The 20,453-nt window shown below is 30.9% G+C and overlaps 1 protein-coding gene across 7 annotated transcripts in view; it reads right to left on the bottom strand.

The window, feature by feature from the left end:
* Nucleotides 1–1,078: 1,078 nt before the first annotated feature.
* Tent2 (terminal nucleotidyltransferase 2) overlaps nucleotides 1,079–20,453 on the bottom strand; it is a 65,468-nt gene continuing 46,093 nt past the window's right edge. For 4 of the 7 annotated variants that reach the window (XM_077800428.1, XM_077800426.1, XM_077800435.1 and 1 more), the window contains 5 exons: nucleotides 16,224–16,267; nucleotides 10,845–10,981; nucleotides 6,469–6,560; nucleotides 4,175–4,254; nucleotides 1,079–2,607 (listed from right to left, as the gene is read on the bottom strand). In XM_077800428.1, the coding sequence (XP_077656554.1) occupies nucleotides 2,533–2,607; nucleotides 4,175–4,254; nucleotides 6,469–6,560; nucleotides 10,845–10,981; nucleotides 16,224–16,267 (428 nt within the window). In that variant the 3' untranslated portion in view covers nucleotides 1,079–2,532. Of the gene's footprint in view, nucleotides 2,608–4,174; nucleotides 4,255–6,468; nucleotides 6,561–7,469; nucleotides 7,538–10,844; nucleotides 10,982–15,380; nucleotides 15,507–16,223; nucleotides 16,268–20,453 lie in introns of those variants that run through there. The other 3 variants (XM_077800433.1, XM_077800440.1, XM_077800443.1) reach the window with 3 other exon arrangements.

Raw genomic sequence — 20,453 nt, 5'->3', positions numbered from 1 at the left:
AGTTATGCCAGTTTGTATGTATATGTTTGGTCTGTGGGCAAAGAAGGGAAGACAAGTCAGATACACTATGGAACTAACAGCTTAATGGGCATAGGAATAGAAACAGAAGAGTCCAGGCTCCCAGGTTTTACTAAACCTGGTTTAACATTAGGTAGGCTTTCCATTAACAATTCAAATGACCATGCTCACCTGGGACAAAAAGAATTCAATTGCAGTTGTGGGTATCTGCTAAAATCTAACCTACTGGTAGCCATTCTGCTTCTTCAAATTCACTCAGAATTTCTCAGGAACACTAAAAAGTCTAGAAAACTTATTTGCAAAGAACCTAGCTTGAATTAATCCAAAATTGAGAACTGCAGTACAGAGTATAATACTTTAACAATACATGCAAATATATAGGAAATGGGGAAGTCAACACAAACAAAATAATTTAGTGTTCACTGCACAAATAGCTAAGAACAAAATTAAGTCTAAAAAAATTCTTTCATATATTCACAGCCCACTTATCTGTCCCATTTGAACTGTCACAAAGTTCATAATCTTAAGTGTCAGCCCACTGATCTAGAATGAAAGTTGATTAACTTCTTGATCTAGTGGTAACACTGAATCAGCTGAAAATGAATAATAGTGTAGGGTCACTGAAAGCTGAGAAAATAGTGGCAGTGAAAGAGTTCACACTATGGTAAATTCTGGGGCTTTATTAGGAAATGTCATAATAACTGCAGAGGCAGAGCACCTTACACACACCCATCCCTGAGAACTGTACAATATTACTGAACAATAAGTACTATGACTATTGTTTGTAATGATTACCCAAAGTCATCACCTGAATACTAATTCTACTCAATTCATTTTGATAAAGAAGAGTTGTACAATGTATAATCAATTTCAGGAAAAATTCCAAGAATTCATATAAAAAGTTCAACTGTATCAAATATTACACATTAGTAATCTTAAAAAAAAATCACCTACATGGAAAGCTTCATTCCTAATGGCAGAAAAAATAAGGTATTAATATGGTTAACTGGCTTTAACCATGGATGAACTTAATTCCAAGATTCTCTGTATTAATCTAAATAATCAAGCACAACAATTGAACTCAGATCAGCTCTAGATGCTAACTATAGCCCCAATCTCATGTCAAAAGCAAAGATGTTCACAGAAAAACAATTTCCATATATAAACTTTATTCCATTTGACGTCATACAAAAGTTTAAACTTAAAGAAAATGAAAATATGCACCTTTTACATGTCAAAGAAAAGCAAGTTTTAGCTTCTGAATTGGCTTGCAAAAAAAAATACTTAAGAGGTACAAACTGTATTACAGTAGGTCTAAAAGAAGTTGTCTGCAATCCTTTTAAAAAAGTTAAAAAACTGTTTTCAATATTTTTTTAATATTTAAATTTACAGGCACTGGCCAATTTACAAATATTTACATAAATTTTAAAAAACCTTAATAAACACTGTAACTTTTTAAGCAGCCACCACTACTTCTTTGATGTGGAAAAGAAATACTACAAAAGATATTTTTACAAACATTAAGCTTTTATTTATATTTTTTATGTCTATCTAAAACTTTGTAGTGGCTTACTGCCTAAAAATTCCAGTTTAGATTACAGTCCTATAATTGTACATACACATAAAATCTGATTCTACAAACAGGATATAATCTTAACTTTGATGCTTCAGTTTCTGTTGCTTCTTGTCATCGGAAAAATAAGCAGGAAACGGAAGTAAAGCAAAAGTGCACATTGCACTAAAGCACAGGAAACTTAATCTTTTCAAAATGTCTACAAATAGTCCTTAAAACAGTTCTTAACAATTCACTAACTGCTCTAAGAGTTAGTGCTTGCATTACTACAGTGCAAAATGTGTTGTTATTTCAACATAAAATCTAAAGCAATCTCAAAAGTAGATCAAAAGCATGTGAGGTACTAATGAAATGCTAATAAAGACACTCAAAGCCTCAATCTGTCCCTGGGAGGCAAGTGAAGATTTAAGACAATTGTCCAGTATTTCATGACACTGCAGTGATTTCACTGAAATAAAAGATTTCATTTTGCTTCAAGTAACTGAATAACTGACTTGAATCTTCACTTTTTTAGAACAGACTTAGACAACAATCTACTGTTGTGTATTACACTTTAAGCATGTACAAATGAGATCCTTTCCAAAATTCCACACAGCTCTTCACTCTTAGTATGTGGTACAATTAACTGAAATTGTATCAAAAACCTTTTTATTTGTTCAGGTAATTTCCCAAAATATATTTTATCTGATTGCCTGAAAATTCATGCCATAATATTACTAATCATCAATGTAAACATCTTCAAAAATACATTTTTTAAATCAGACTATTTTATTAGGAAATGTCATAATAAAATATGCCATCTTTATATAAGTATGTCCTTTTAAAAATAAAACAGAAACAAGAGGAACAATTAAAAAGAAACCATGATAGAGGTAAACAAATGCATTATGCTGTAACTATTGTTCTTTATTTCTCAGAAGAATTTAAGAAACAGAGGCCAGTTATCTTTTCAGGATAGCAGCTCTTAAAGGTAGTATACTGTTCAAATCTCTTTTGTTTTTCAATCTGTGCCATGACTGGGAGAGAGAGAGAAAAAAATCATTCTTAAAACATAAAATATATGCAGAATATAGAATAAAAGACAAAGAATGTTAACAGTGGTTTTTTTCTGATGGTGGAAAACTTTTGGGTAACTTCTTTCTTCCTTGTGTTTTTATTTCCCAAGTTGTTAACATCATCCAAGTATTGTTTTTGTAGCCAAAAAGAAAATGTTATTTTAAAATTCCATACCTGTATGGTTCTAATTCATTAATTTAAAAGTGCAAAAAAACCATAAAAATAAAAGTACACATGCAGGTGGTACAAAAAAGTAAAACTGACAATAACAACATTCACAGACTTAATACTTTTGTCTAAAATAGGAAGACAATTAAAACAAAACTTTTGGATTTGAGAAGGTAAGAAAAAATTACTTCAATTAGTTGATAACTTATTCATGTCTTTACTAGCTTTTTCAATTACAAATATTACTTATGAAGGACAGAGTAAATCTAAAAAAGGCAATTCATGTATGCCCCTGAAAACAAATAATGAATGGAACTTAGTTTTTATAAATCCTGAAATTCCTGTTTACAAGCTAAAAATCTGGCTCACTACTTTAATTTATTCTCATAATGGCTCCAATGACTAAAAATATTGGTTTTTCAGCTACGTAATTCTAAATGAAAAGCTCACTCATCAATAAGAACAAGGTAGCAAAATGCTACTTCTGAGTTCTTAATCTGACAGACAAAAGTATTCCTTCTTAAGTATCTGTTTTAAAATTAAAGACATTCTATGCTGGGGTTGTAGCTCAGTAGTACAGCGACTGACTAGCATGTATGAGGCACTGGGTTCGATTCTCAGCACTGCATATAAATAAATAAAAGTCCACCAACAATTAAAAGAAAAATAAATTTTAAAAAAATTAAAGTCTGTACAACAAATTTTCTATTCTGGCTGACAAATTGAGAGGGCCTAGTTTGAAGGATAGCTGATAATATAATACCTGAATTTTAAGTTATCATTAAAATATACTTCTATACTTATAAAATGATTTTCACAGTTCTCTGATCTTTTTCTTCTATTAAGCTTTTCCTCCATGTTTCTATTAATGCACTTCCCCACATATGGTGGAATTTCATGAAGACAGGGACCTCGTCTAGCAACACTAGTAATAAATTCACACTGAAAACATATACAAACATATATTTTAAAACTTTTCAAAATATAAACAAGGATAAAATGGGACTTTAGTTCCTTGTGACAGTGAAATATGCAAGAAAAAAAGCATGGATTAGACAACAGCTTTCTTTTAAGGATATAAAAAATACCCTGATATTTTAGGGAAGGAAAGGAATCCATTAGGCTTTACTCATTATTTTGTGAGTTTAATAAGCTCCCTATAAAAATGTTTATTTCTTAAAAAAAAGAAAGTCACATGTATGAAAAGAGAGCCAGCTTTCTCCGAAGGCAAAAGTATATCTATATTCAAGTAATAAATTCCCTATTACATTATATTAATGGTTTCACAACAATATATATTCATTTTTACAGCATACTATTCCACTAATGTTTATAGAGTTAATTTGATGCACTATTTACCTTTAAAAATTGATCCTTGATTATGTCAAACTTCTGTTTTTCATGCACAGCTCTGGCTGTATTAGTCCCATCAAAAGGTTCTGCAATGTTAAATGCACATATGAAAAATAAATTCTTAAAATGAGAACTTTCCCTTTTTCTTTGGGGGGGGGGCGGCTGATGGTGGTGGAATTCAAACTCAGGGCTCACCCATGCCAGGCAAGTACTCTACCACTGAGTCATGTCTCCAACCCTCCAAATTTTTTAGATTATGTGAAATTGTCAATATATGATGGGTTTTGACCTTTGAAAACAGCAATTTCATATGGCTCAACCTAATATCTTTATTGAACTTATGCATACAAAAAAGTTTCATACAGCTATTAGCTGTCTAATAAAGATAGAATTCAAGTAAAATGACTAAAAATGAAAGTTATCAAAGTAAGTTAATTCTAAATCATAAAATTGGATAAGATTTCTGAAGAATTACAGAGGGTCAAGTATCTACCCTAAGAGGGGAGAAAGTTAAAGAATAAAAAGTTATCGAGGTTAGGGATATGGCTCAGTGCCTCTGGTTTTAATCCCCAGTACCAAAATAAATAAACAAGTACCACTCTATTCAAGAGAGGTACCCAATGTCAAATGTCACAGGAAGGTAATTTGAAGTTTAATTTTAATTTAAAAGCTGATTTTGTCCAGCAGAAGAAAGGTCAATAAATCTTTAAAGCAGAAGTTCAACACTGGAGAAAATGAAACATAGTGTTATGTTATGGTGTAGTGTGTAGTTTAGAAAGAAATACAGTGAGGATATAACTTCTATGAGAAATTTAGTAGAGAAAGAAGAGAATCAGAATAGGAGACAGGAAGAAAACAAACAAAAGTTTATGTTTTTCCCACATATCTACATTCCATGTCCAGACCCACCTTCACCCATAAGATAAGGGAGAAGAGTCCATATTTGGAAATAAATGACAAGAGGACAAGGAAACTGAAGAAGGATAACTGAAGTCATTAGGAGTGAGATTGATTGGGAGCAGAAAGCAAAACTTGCTATAGATTAAGAATCTGAACCCTGTAAAAGAGGAGGGAAAGTACTTAGAAGAACCAGTAGGAATATTTTTCAATATTTTTCAAAGCTAAGAATATTTTTCAAAGATGAAAATGCCTATAAATATCTTAAAGCTGAAAGAGAGAGATGGGAGAGAAAAGGAATGAAGTTGCTAGAAAGAGAAATGGTAGCTGAGGGGAAAGACCTGGAAAAACTGTGAAAGGAAATTTGATAAAGGGTTTTGCTTTAGATTACAGTACTATAATCCAAGCAGGCCTATAATCTTAAAAGCTTCTTTATTTATTTTGTATTGCTTAGAAGGGCTATTTTGTAAAGGGTGTTTATTGTCACAGTTATTATGTTTTTTTAATTTCAAAAAAAAAAGGACAAGGCCATATGCCAAAGTATAGTGAACCACATCATACACAGTACTTTATAACAATGTTTAATATTCAAAAGAACACAAGTAACTAAAATAACATACACTCTCTGTAAAATTTATTAATAAACCAAATACCAAAGCAGATTTTAATTCCTATTCACAAACTCAAATTTTAAGATGTTGCATATAATTCAAGACTAAAATATTCTAAATCTAATGTTTTCTACAAACACTGATTCTCAATTCTTTTCTTTTTTATCTTGAGATTTACAAAGGTCTTCAGTTTGGTATCTATGCAAACAATTTTGCCTCTTTTTTTCCTTTTTCTTTTTTTGATGCTGGGAATCCAACCCAGGGCTTCATGCATACTAGATAAACTCTCTATTATGCCTCTTAAAGTCAGTTTACCACTGACTCAAAGAAAATGTCTCAGCTACACATAAATTAATTTTAGAGAAAAGAATTTACTTTCACGTTAATTTTCATAGTAAAATTAACTTCAGAAAAAACTAGTTTGCATTAAATAACAATATTTTCAGTGTCAAATACAGATCATTTCATTTCAATAAGAATCATCTACTATGATATTTTCTCCTATCTGTAAATCATGACATTAAGTTTCAATCAACCAAAAGTAGGAGGAATGCACAAAGCCTGTTCAGCTCGTACCAATAAAGATTACTCAAATTCATGTTTATTATTTCTCATAACTAAAGAATTTGAAATGATTTTTTAATTAAAAATTTGAAACTAGAAGACCTGTGAATCACTTCAAGACATAAATAAATATATTACTTTTAACTGCAATACAAGCTGAAATTAGTCAAGTAATTCGGTACCATGATGATAACTGGATGGTAAATAGAGTAATCATGGGAAAACTACCTTCTACACAGATGTATTTATTTCTCCATTCAATACCATCAGGCCTTGGAATGGCTTTGGCTTCACGAACTGAAATCATTTGACTATTCCAGCTATAAGAAGAAAAACATTAAATCATGTCAAGTATTTTCATAATCTCCTTTTTATTATATCTAAAGTAAGGCCAACCCTGATTTTCTTATAGAATAATGAAATTTGCCTCAACCATCAGCATAATCTTTATTTCCCTTCTCTAATTTTTTTCTCTACAGCACTTACCTTCTAACAACTTGCTTATATATTATGCTATTATTTCTTGTGTGCTTCCCAAGTAGAATGAAGTCTAAGATGCTTAGATATTTATCTTTATTTCCTACTGTTCATCTAGTTACTAAGTACATACAAGCTATTCAATACATGTTTACTGAATAAATGAAGTAGTACAAAAAAACTAAAAAACTTTAAGTAATCAAAAAATTATATTCACTGCTCATACCCAAATAAGAATTTTTTTATTTGTTAAGAGAAAAGCAATCTTCTTGTGTTGTTTTCTGGTACCATTTGTTCAGGTATATCTTGTATGTCTTGTGAGAAATTTTTAAAATTTACTTTTAAATTTTTAAAATTTCTAATAGAAGCATGTAGGTATTGTTTTAGGAAAACAAAATTGAACTCTATGAAAACAATGCTATTGCCACATATCAGACACAGCTGTCAACAGCAAAATTTTACACAAGAAAACAACTTTATTGGCACAGCTAAAAATAAATCATCTGATCTTTAGTATACACCAACTTTATACTTTGTTTCTTAAAGGTTTAAGAAGTTTTCACATTTCTAACAGTTATTACAAGCATTCTTTTTTCCAAAGGAACATGTTAAAATATATGACCATTCTATACAAGAGAAAAATAAATTTGAAAAATAGCTCAAATCCTTTTTTCAGCAGTATTTAGCTTTCTCTACCATTTCAGCAAGCAGAGAAAGACTACATCTTGGAACCTTCCGATTCCAACACTCACCCTACCCTTCCTCTATGTAACAGAGGATCCATGAGAATATAACCACAGGTCCAGCATGCCATTTGTTTCTGGAAATGTCATAAATTTCTATATTAATTAAGAAAAATCTTGTATCTTCTGAAGTTTAATAATTTAAAGCATGTTACAAGTATAATTTTCTATATTGTTTTATCAAAAGTGGTATAGAAATATTATAAAGGGATTTTAAGTCCTTTAAATATATGTGTGTCTGTGTGTACACATATATAATATCATTTATATGCACACACACATCTGAATTTATACATTTTAAAAACAAGTGAGATTCAGGTGTAGTGGTACAAGCCTGTAAACCAGCTACTCAGGATGCTGAAGCAAGAGTATCATAAGTTCCAAGCCAGTCTGGGCAACACAGCAAGACCTTATCACTTTACTCATGCCACACACAAACACACACACAAAATGCGCTGTCAAATGAAAATAATATTAGTTATTGGTTACAGCAAACTTTTTTAGATTCCTCATGTACTGCAGTTCCAGAAGTATGAACTCCAAAAAAATAATAATTCTGATCTATTGCTTTAGATGTTTCTTAAAAATTAAAAATATAAGGGGAAGAGTTATAGAACCATAACTGAACTAAACAGTTATAATATTATACTTTGTATTATTTAAGAAAAATTTCACTAACAAAATGAACTTTCTCCTAGGATGATTTCTAGTATCAGCTTAAAGGGAAATTGTATTTGTAAACATTACTTTTAAAATGCACAGATTGATGTTTTTTTTCTTTCAGAAGAGTTTAGAATATTAAAATATAGAGCTGTAGGTACAGCTAAGAGATAGAGCACTTTACTACCTGGGTTCAATACCAGTGGAAGGAAGAAGGAAAGGAAGGAAAAACTACTAAAATACTATCCTGCTGTTAAGTTACAACTTTTGTTTCTTTAAACTAAAGGAACTCAATTGTCAACACTAAATTTCTATTAAATTCAATTCTGAATTTATATTAGATGCCACTACCCGACTACTTGGTTCTAAACTGGGTCACAAAAACCTATGCAACACATATTCATTTAATTGATTATCCCTAATCAGGTATCATTTACGCTTCAACTTACAATCAACCCAAGTAATGCAGTTATTTAAATGACTATATCATTTGAAGTACTTCAAAGAAAAAAAAAATACTTTGAATCACTACCATTCAAACTGATTAAATCTACTCATTTTCAACAAACTTTTGAATATTTTTAATTATTAACTATTTCAAATCATTAAAACATAATATATAATTTATTTACTCTAAGAGGTAAATTTAAATGTAGAATGTCAATGGTAAATTAAAAAATATTTTCCTTAAATATTTCATTCTTTAAAACACATAAGGCAGGGCTGGGTTGTAGGCTTAGTAGTAGAACACTTGCCTAGCATGTGTGAGGCACTGGATTTAATCCTCAGCACCACATAAAAATAAATAAAACAAAGGTATTGTGTCTATCTACAACAACAAAAATACAAAGACACACAAGGCAGCCAGGCATGGTAGTGCACACCTGTAGTCTCAGTGACTCGGAAGGCTGAGGCAAGAGAATATCAAGTTTGAGGCCAGCCAGGGCAACTTAGTGAGAGCCTGTCTCAAAATAAAAAAAATTAAAAGGGCTAGGGCTGTATCTCAGTGGTAAAGCACTCCTGGATTTAATCCCCAGTACAAGAGTGTGGGACTCCGGGGGGGACAGAGACAGAATACAAATATACAAGCCCTTTATCATACTGATCTATTTTTGATCATTATTTGCTTACCATGTGAAGCACTGATTATATTGATTATATTTCCTAGAATCCTTAGTGATCCTTGTCCACTATTTTGTCAGTTCATAGTTCTCAATGAATCTGTGAAGCCTAACTTCATTTTAAAAAATTTTAGCATAGCAGCACAATGTGAGTGAAGTGGGTAAGAAAAACCAGTCATTTTTATTTACTTATCTTTATGTTATTTATTTATTTAACAGTTGGGGGTCTGGATATATTGCCTTATCCGGCCCTGATCTGAGCTCAAGCAATTCTTCTCCCTCAGGAATCAGAGTAGCTGGTATTACAGGCATGCACCACCATAGATGTCTAAAGATCCATAATTTTTAAATGGCTATATAAACCTTCTACAACGTTTATATCATGTACTCAAAGCATTCCTTACCAAGCATTTAATTCTTTGTCTTTAAAGAGAATTTTTAAATTGAATATCTCAACATACAGAAGAAATCGATCCTCAGCACCACATAAAAATAAAAAAATAAAGGTATTGTGTTCAACTACAATGAAAAGAATATATTTTTTTTAAGGGCTTTACTTTTTAGAATCTGAATAACATTTCTTCTTTCATGTCCCATGTTTCAAATCATCTAAGTCAGATTTCTTTAGAGCTACTTGTATCACATCAGAAAAAACAATACCAATATTGCAGTGTATCACAGTTAAGTGTGAACTGTGCAAACTATCTGAAACAGTACCCTTATAAGGTATGAGATCTTTCAGTGAGTGATTTCATCTCTCTTACTTCATATCTCTCTAAGCCTCCCTGGTAAATTATGAGGACATCATATAATACCACCTAATAATAGTTACTTTGTAAACTTAATAAGATAATATATATAATCTGCTTAGAAGCATTTTCGCACTTACTAATAGTAATTTATAATTATTGCTATTCTCCTCTCCAAATTCCTTCAAAATGGTTTAAGGTTCATTGCACCCTCCTCTAATTTTGTATAATTCTCAAACTACTCTTCTTCCTTCAAATTTTCCCAGATTGATCAGAAAAGCAGCAAACACATACTATCCTCATTATCTCTGGACTTAGAATTCCCAAAAGAACTTTCTCTTCTGTCTGGACTGATTGTGCACTTTGTCTCATGTTTATATATTGCCCTCAAAACAAAAAAGGAGAAAAAGATGTTTCCTTATTTGCCTATCACACTAACAAAACTATTAATCAGATAGCATGAATTAAATAAAAAATTTCCAAGTCTATCTTGGCTGTATTTTTAACTGCACATTTTAAGTTCCCAGAAAATGTATCTGTTCCAATCTACAAAATACCTAAAAGACAGGACCCATAGAGACTCTTTTATGGAATGAGGCAGCAAAACAAAGTGGGAACATGAATAAAATCAGCTAAAACTGGGCTTATTAAATGGAGCTTATTAAACTATAATCTTGTTATTAGTTAGAATTATTAGATCAATTTAGCATCTAATATAATTAAATATTAAATTTCATAAATTACACATTTCTGAATATGCTTACAGCACTATAGTTGACAAATAGAGCTTCTGACCAAATTTGTAGCATTCACTTACATATAAATGAATAAACACAATTTAAAGTTTTACTTACTCAAACTCTGTAGCATAATATTTAAGAAAGCCCAGTAAGAGGTCCCCAAGACTTGATTCATTCTTTGAGAGGTAAGGAGGAACATTACATGGAGCTTGATGTACAAGGTGCAGCTGTATAGCAGGACTGAAACATTCCTGTTAAAAAAAAAAAAATGTAAAGCCATTTAAAACATTTACACTAAAAAACTTAACAAATCCTAATGCAAGTTGAGGAGAGAAGAAATTTTCTTTTGGTATCCAGGGGTACTCTACCACTAAGCTACATCCGCAGCTCTTTTTATTTTTTATTTTAAGACAGGGTCTCACTAGTATTGCATACTGGCTTCAAACTTGTGATCACCTGCCTTAGCCTCCCAAGTCATTAGAATTACAGGTGTGTGCCACTATGCCTGGTGAGAAAAATTCCCTTTATATTGGCAATTTGGAAATTTGAAGATTTTCTTCTAAAGGTTTCACCAATACTTGGAGTAAGCCAGAAATTACCCGAAAAACTAAGATATTCTAATTCTTGGCTCAGGTATATCATTAAGTTAACATTTCTACGGTAGCAGAAGATTTCTAATTCATAAGTAAAATTTTATTATACATACCATGATTCCTCCCAATCATATTAATATTTTCATAAATCTATCTCCTTAATTATTTCTACAAGGAGCAGATGTACCTTAGGTATAAAGGCTATATCCAAACACAAATTAAATAATTTTCCCACTGCCACTTAATCTTTTTCTCAAAGGCCACAAAAATAGCTTTAATGTATAAATAGTACTTATGCTGATTTAAGATTTTTAAATTTTTGTTTTATTCTGTTTTTATATTTTGTTTTTTAGAGGGAAGAGAAGATAGACATTCAACATGAACTTGAAAAGACAAAGGCAAGGAAAAGAAGATAATACACATAACGAACAATATATTTAGCAATACTTTTATCACAGTATTTATCCATATCAACTGCTTGCAATCCAGGTCCAAATAAGACATTTATCAGAAGGAATACTAATGGATACTTAATGTTTGGCCTATGGTATATCATTCACTATCATATCTGTTCTTCCTCTACTAGCAGCAAGTTCTGAATATGAAGAACTGCATATGAATATAAGGTTTTCAAGTAATATCTACCCATAAATTAAAAAATTATTTTCCTAAGGTAATTTGCACAATGCCATTGAAAATGGCTTTCTGCATTTACCCACTGCCATCACAGCAAAAATGAATAAAATTTATAAAAAAGCAACTGAGTAAACTGGGTAATGCAGCAGAATAACTAAAATGAGTTAAGGTTACTATTTGACAGATTAACCTTGGGCTTATAGATATTATTTCAACTGAAACATCTAAGTAACTCTAAAAAAATTTAAGCTTCCTTATCATTCAATACTACTCCTCAAAAAAAATCAATAAAAACAAAAATATTTTCTCCCTTGTTCCATTACCTAGAATTCTATTAATAATGTTTATTTAACCACTGAGAAGTGATTACCTTTCTCTTAAGAAGAAAAATTCCATTCCAACCACAATTAATAAAACTGGCACTCTCTTAAACATGGAACTTCCTCTTATAATAGCTATTGTTATTACATCATAAAACCCAAGTTGAAATATTAATTGTCTAAGAGGAAAGACTGGGGGAGATAGGAAAGAAGTCTCAATTTACAATAAAGAATAAAGGAAGAAAGATACAGTGCTTCTACCCGCCTTTGTCTCTTACTTGTTAGGTATAAACTGGACTTAGGACAACATTATTTGAAACTGTTATTTAGATATTATTTCCTGGCAAATCAAATAATAGGTATAATGTAAATCAAATGATAGGAAAAGTGGCAGGCATAATTATTATATGTCAATTAAAAATTAAACAGGAAAGCTAGCTTCCTATTTAATAGCTCCTACTCTGAAGATTCTTACTAATTTCGATACCCATCACCTAGTAAACATTCAGATTATGAACTGATGCTTTAACAGTCTTCTTATCTAAAGTTTGAAACTGTTTGAACTTCCTTTAAAATTCTTATTTTGTTCAATAATTTAAAGAAAAATATTAGCAATCATAAGATTAAACTGAAGAGTTGTGAGATCTACTTTGTTAAAATGCTGAATGACCTTGAACCAACAATTTGGACGATCTTTGCCCAGCTCTACTGTTCTTTTTTCATAAACTTACACAAAAAGAGTCGTGGAGTACTTATTGAGGAAAAACTGAAAGGAAAATTCAAACTTGAAAAGAAAAGTTATATGTAAACAGGAATTCCATCTACCCTTAAGAATTTCTCAGATTTTGGTAATCATTCACATTGCAAAAAGATTTTCTGCTTTAAGAAAGACTTCCACAAAGAATTTCTTTTAAAAAGGAGCTCCCTCATGATAGTTGTGGGTTTAAGAAAAATAGACAGATACATAAGGGGGTACAGAACTTAAGCTAATACATTAGAAGCACATAAAGAATATAAAATCAAAGGAAAAGCAGCAGCTTAAAATTATAATGTAAGTCAATGAAAAAGCAATTAGACTGTAAACTACTTCTTTAGGAAGCAGATTTTGGGGATTACCAGAATTCATGTTTGCTTGATTTCCTACATAAAAGGAAGATTTCTTCATTGCATTTTTAGGACACTTTATATTGAACTACAAATCACCACGTGTAATAAACAGTTCCTGAAAACGTTTTTCAAAGAATATATACATGTTGACAATATGAGGATAAGTAATCTTCCATTTCTCTTCGATCAATGCCAAGCTAGAAATTTAAAGGCAACCCTCGAAAAACATCTGAAATGTGTCTTTACAACTGCTTACCAAAAATAACAAAAACATCTTTTATCAGATCCCATAATTTTTCTGAGATTACTTTATCTTCAAAAGTTTGAAATTTGGACAATTAAGGACTTTCTAGAATAAGTAAGACTACTTTATCTTTATGCTACTTTTTAGTCAGTAAAAATGAAATAGTAATTATTAATAATCCTATAGTATAACACAGCTTTTAGAGTAATTATACATTTATAGGTCTTTCATCTATTTCACATATTCGATATCACAAGTGACTTGAAATATACCAATTTTTAAAAATAAATGTTTTCCCTTTGAAAAGTAACACAAGTTTTGTGCTATTATAAAGTTTTGCCATTCTCAAACTCATTTATACAAGTAAGCAGAAAATTTGCCGTAAGTGTTTTTCTTAAAAATGTCTTATAGGTAGGAATAATCAGAAATACACAAATAAAATATAATAAGCAACAGAAATTACTTGAAATTATATGTTAGTGAGCACTACTGTAATTTTGCCTTCCCCTAGGAAACTAAGGAAAGTGGAAAAAATACTAGTATCTGAATGTATCATTTGTGACTATATAACTTGGATCAATCATGTAATCTTTCTAAGATTTAGTTTCCTCATCTGTGAAATAGGAATGATATCTTACAAGTCCATTTGTCCAGGGTTAAAGAACCTATATTTTGGATACTAAGAGTAAATGATGGTTATTATCAGTAATAAGAATCAAGCTGATTTGCTTGTTCCATCAGATGGACCACTTAAAAGCACTCTGTTTACCAGTTTATCGGTTTCATATAAAACAAAAAATCTTACTTAAGAGGGAGTAGTAGGTCCTTATCTGTGTAAGCATCAATTTTATAGTAAAAATAACACAGCTGAAATAATTAAAATGAGTGCCTAAATGCCAATTAAAACACTCTTTATTTACAGGTCTTGAATTAGTATTTTTTAAGGTCTTAGATTTGGGCTAGTATTGAATTTATTCACGATCACTGTTATAGACATAGGAAACAAGTTAAGACTGTAGGGTCAGAAAGAAAAAAAAAAGAGTGTAGGGCCAGAAGTAGTGGATGTGAACAAAGATCTGTACTACCAAGAGGGCAAAACTAGACAATCAGAAAAATAGAAGAAACATGGGGCTGTTCAAACTAGAATTTAATAAGAATCTGGGTATCTTGTCACAAAAAAGCAATATTTTTGCCCCCAAGTAAACTGATATTAAACTGATACTTTCCTAGTATCTTATGTTAGCAAAAAAAGATTTTTCATAGCACCAGGTTTCAAGTGAGATTTTTGCAAAAACATTTTTCAATATATAATAAGTATAACTATTAGATTCCTTATATGCTGAAAACTATATGCAGCTCTTTTTACGCTGGAACCTGGGTCTTAAAGAAAAGGTTGGAACAATAAAATGAAATAGTAAACATAACCATTCTCTGTACACCTTTCAGTATGAACTAAAGAACAAATACTTATGGAAGAAGAAAATGAATTCAAGAATAAGGCCAAAAAGTTAACCTACTTTTATTTTTGTACTTGTTGATGATTTCACATTTTTCATGATGTTTAAGAGGGCATAAAGTCTGATCACTAACTATACAGAAGCTCATTATGATATAGTTCTTCAGAACAACATTATTAGTTTCTAAATGGAGGAAGACAGCAGACACCAGAAGGTTCTTGTCAACTCTCTTCTAGCAGATGACCCACCAGAAATTGAGAGATCACCCCATTATAGCAAAATTCTATTACAGTGAACCTTTATTATTCAGTACCTTGCATGTGTGCATACTAACAAAAATATGGTTTCAGAAGGCTATCCAAACATTCCAAACAAGCAAGATAAATATTATTTCCACAGAAAAGCAGGCACAAGGATGACTATGGAGGAAAACAGAAATGACAGGACTATAAAACAAGGAAACAAAAAATTCCAGAGAACACAGAAAACTGGAAACAAAAGATGCATATATTATGGATATGTACATTATATAACCTAGGTTTCTCTAAATTCACATTAAATAAATACTAATTTTTTTTTCTAGTAGGCACACTTCATGTTTTTGGTGTTTCCAATTAATTTCATGATTTTAAATAAGCAGACCAGAATAGTATACTAAAGTTTACCTCTTTTGGTGTATTACAAATTAAAGATAAAAAGATTATCCAATAGTTAAACTTCTTAATTTTCCCCCAAACTTTTCAACATATAATTACTGTAGACTGAAAAATTTCTGAGTTACTAACTGAAGAAATGCTATAAAACTATATTTTAAAGTAGTATGAAGAAAACTGGAAAAAGGCCAAATAGGCCTTGATCAACTGAGTACATTTAATCCCCATTAATAATGAGTATCATGCAAAAAAAGTCTACCATTAACATAACTGACCACATTGTCTGCCAATAATCAAACAAAAATCAGTTTTCTGAAAAAATATATGAAATATTTAAATTTTCTTGTAGCAAATGCCTCAGCCTATATAAAAAATGTTATCATGTACTTAGTTTTATTACTTTCATATTCACATTAACACTACATATAATTCTACATATACTTGACATAATATGTATTATAATAATTTATAAGAAACACTTACTGGGTAAATTTTTTGGAGGGATGGAAGAATTGGTTCAGGTAGGGCTATAAAAAGAAAAAGTTCAAAGCTTTTGTGATTCACGACTCATTTTACAATGCAATAATCTGTCAGCTACACCCCAGGTAAGAGACAACAAGGGTCTATGCTAAAATTCAACAGTTTTCATATACTTCATGAAATTAATCCTCAACCTTAAAAATTTCAATGTAAGATACACTTAAGTTAACAATTTAAGGTTTTATTAATAAATTATATATTCCTATGTAAACCCAATGTTCCTTACATGGTTTTAGAATAATAGCTATCAAGAAAGGGACATAACATTTGGCCCAACATCAAACACACACACAATATAAGACATGGATTGTTCCACAGATATTGAATGGACATTGTTAAGATGGATATAACTATCAAAAAAATGCAATTTTAAGAGTATAGTTCAATGATATTATTAATATCATGACTGAACAATAGTTCCACCTAGACTTTCCTGTCATTATTTAATTTCCACTAACGATGCCAAAATTGAGATCGTTTCAGGAAATTATCTGTTGAAAAAAAAAAAACTGAAAAATCTTCCAGCTATATAACATGCTTTTTACAAAAGAATGCTTCAGCAAAAGTCAGAAATCTAAATTGAGATTCGTATCACTCTGCTATCAAATAGATAAAATTTCACACAAAGGAATCTCTATCCTCATTCTACTACTATATTTGTTAATCGCTCCTCACCATTCAGGAGCCTTAAATAACTCAAATCATATTCAATGTATTAACAGTAATTTCACAATGTTATAATGTAAATGGGACAATATAAAAGGCAGTATGTCTGACAGTCACAACCTAAGAACTAAAAAATATCAAGTATGTTAAAATACAAAGTAATAAAATTTCTTTACTATTAGAAACCAATAGTACCATGATACACTTTGCATTTAAGATTAAGAAATATATATAACTAAATTCAGTCACAAAGAATACTTATTTCACTTATTTTTCAAAAACAGCTCTGGAATAGCTAAATTCAGTCACAAAGAATACTTATTTCACTTATTTTTCAAAAACACCTCTGGAATAGATTAATGTGCAGGTAACCAACTTACATGGTCTCCAACTATAAGAGTATTAATTTCTACTACATGGTAGGGAGTAGGATGCTTTACTTAAAATTCTCTTCTGCATCATGCTTCATTCCCAATTCCAAACTTAGAAATAAAATATAATTCTGTGATATAAATGTATGCACTATATGTCTAAGAACATTAGAAGGAAAAAAACACTCATTACTTACCAAAAATCACTCTTAGGAAGTAAGAATATTTACATAAATGTATTATTTTTCCTTCCAGAGGCATTCAAATGATCAAAGTTCTAGAAGACCCTCCAAGTAAACTCAAGCTCCAGTCATTTTAATTGTAAACATCTATGCATTTGTTTAATCTTTTTTAATGGTTTTTAAATAATTTTTGTAATTAATATAGAAAATCAAGATGGAATGATACAGAAATAAATAATATAGAAATCAAGTTGGAAAAAATCTTACCAAAAATTAGTTTACTTAAAAATCTTAATTCTTCTCCACTGAATACCCCATAAATTAAAATTACAATAAAACAAAAAATGAAGAAAAGAACATAGAATTTGAAGATAGAATTTTTTTTCCTCCAAATGCAGTTTATTTATTCTTCCACTAATTCAGAAAGGTACAAAAGTATTAATTTTTCCAAATGTACTACAAACTAAGATACAGATACATTGTTCACTACTATTTCCAGTTCATTAGATGGTTGCAGTGCACTTAATTTTTGTCAATGTATGTAATAGTATCTTTTCATTCATTAACTATGAATTCAAACTCTATTTGGAAAATGTTTTTATCATTTGATATATTTTGGTGGGTTGTAATAAATATGACCTTAACACATAAGTTATACTAACTCTTAACCTGGACAATATCATTCTTTGAATCTACACCAAGTAGTACTGAGTGAGAAAACAAGCCAATATTTAGTAGGTGCTCACCAAGTCTTAGCTTTCTTTTACCTTTCTTGCATCAAATCAGTCCATTGTTTTAAAAAAAAAAAAATGATGTGGATGCTAACACTCAACAAGTGGGGAGGGGAAGAGAAGTTCAATGGATCAGACAAAGGGAAATGAAGAGAAGGGAGGGGGAATAGGAATAGGAAAGACTGTAGAATGAATCTGACACAAGACAGATATTTTATCTCACATTATAACCACATCTAGGATTCCAGGTATGAAAAATAAATACCAACCACTGGTTAAGGGTCTCTCAATGGACAAAAGAACCTTTAAATATAAGCAATTCAGAAGCTTTTGAAGGCAAGAGCATCATTCAGTGACTTCCTTTTCTTACAACCTTAAGATTTATTAACATTAATCATTAGAGAAACAACATTACAGTAGTTACTTATTAATACTATCCGACGGGAAATGGGTTGAGTGAATTTAGTAGTTTTTAAACTGCTTATCTTACTCCAAAGCAATATAAATTCTGGAAAACAAAAACACTAGTTACCATCATCTAGTTTGACTTTAAAATTTGGGACTAACTCTTAACTAGAGACTAACTCTTGCACTAAAGATTTGATCCTTCAATTTTTTCTCTTAAGAGCAAATTAAGACAAAAACAAGCTCATCACCAGGTGCAGTGGCAGGCTTAGCAGGCTGACACAGGAGAATTGGAAGCTCAAGGCCAGCCTCAGCAACTCAGCAAGGCCCTAAGCAACTTGGTAACCACCCTGTCTCAAAATAAAAACTATAAAAGGCTAGGGATGTACCATCATGTTAAATTATCCCTGGGTTAAATCCCCAGTGTCAATTCATACCCCCAAAAAGTTCACCATTGTAATTTATGACCTATAGTTAATGTCTTGAGAGTAGCTAATAAGATTTTATTTTGTCTACAGTTCAAACAAGGGCTTGCTAGTCAGGCTCCAACAAACTTATAAACTTTCCATACTGATTTATCAAAAATTTAGCTATTAAAACAGCAGATGTTCAATTGCACTAAGTTAACTATTAATTATGAAACTATAAAAACAATTTAAAAATGACTTCTGGACAGGTCTATACTGGGAACAAGGTAAGCATTCCATGAATATTCATTTTTATAATTTCTAACCAGTTGATATTTTACCTTTATCACTAAAATCTCTTCTCGATGGTTTTCCCTTTCATGCTTTGATTAATCTTTTCAAATATATGCAGTCTATTATTAATTGTTGAAATATGTTCTAGGAAACACTTTAGTTTTTTCAATTTTTCTACACACAGTGGCTGTCTCTTTTGTTAACGGCAGAAAAGGATATTAAAATATTTAAGAAGTTTAGCAAAACTTAGAGGTTATTTTATCCAACTATTCATGTTACAGATGAGAATGTGAAGCCCAGAGAAGCACAATAACTTGACCAATAACAAAAACTAGTTCTTTGTGGTAGAGTCAGAATTGTTCCATACACCTTGCACAGTCTTCTTATATTTCTTTTTCCCTCGAATAAGATAATGACTATCAAGAAAGCAACTTCTAATGCCAATCACTCTAATTTACTGATGGAGAAGTACCTTAAATTTGCCAGTATAGAGTTACACATTAGCTCTGGTAGCTGATTGTTCTCTACGACCCAGAATTAACTGATAATAGTGCCTTTAACACAAACCACTTCAGTAAATGGGAGCATTTTACCAAAATAAAACATGCATAAACAAAACAGAAAATACATTTAGCATGATTTCATTACATTGGTAAAATACGAATGTTTGAATTTTTAATTTGCTTGCAACAATGTGCCTATGATTAAAGTACATTTTTCTAAAGAAGTCAATCAAATTAAAACTTTTAATGTAACCAATAAGAATAAAAGAACATGGCAGAGATTGTGGAAATTTATGAATGTTAATGTTTTAGTCAAAAATCTTTTTCCTTCTTTTTAGGTGCTGGGGATTGAATGCAGGGTCTCATGTATGTTAGGCAAGTCCTCTATTACTGGGCTGTATCAGTGAGCAAACGTGAGCTTGCTCTCTCTCCTTCTATTCTTCCCCTCTTGCTGATTTTTCCCCCTTTTATATATTGATATAAATTCCTAAATTGCTGAGGCTGACCCCAAAATTGTGATCCTCCTGCCTCAGCCTCCCAAGTACATGGGGTTATATTTGCATACCACCATACACTACTAAAATAAAATACAAATAGGCATTAGGCATGGTATG

This window comes from Urocitellus parryii, chromosome 1 (genome assembly GCF_045843805.1).
Source record: "Urocitellus parryii isolate mUroPar1 chromosome 1, mUroPar1.hap1, whole genome shotgun sequence".
Taxonomy (NCBI): Eukaryota; Metazoa; Chordata; class Mammalia; order Rodentia; family Sciuridae; genus Urocitellus; species Urocitellus parryii.
Note: the sequence above shows the minus strand (reverse complement) of the source record. Positions and strands in the feature narration are given on the sequence as shown.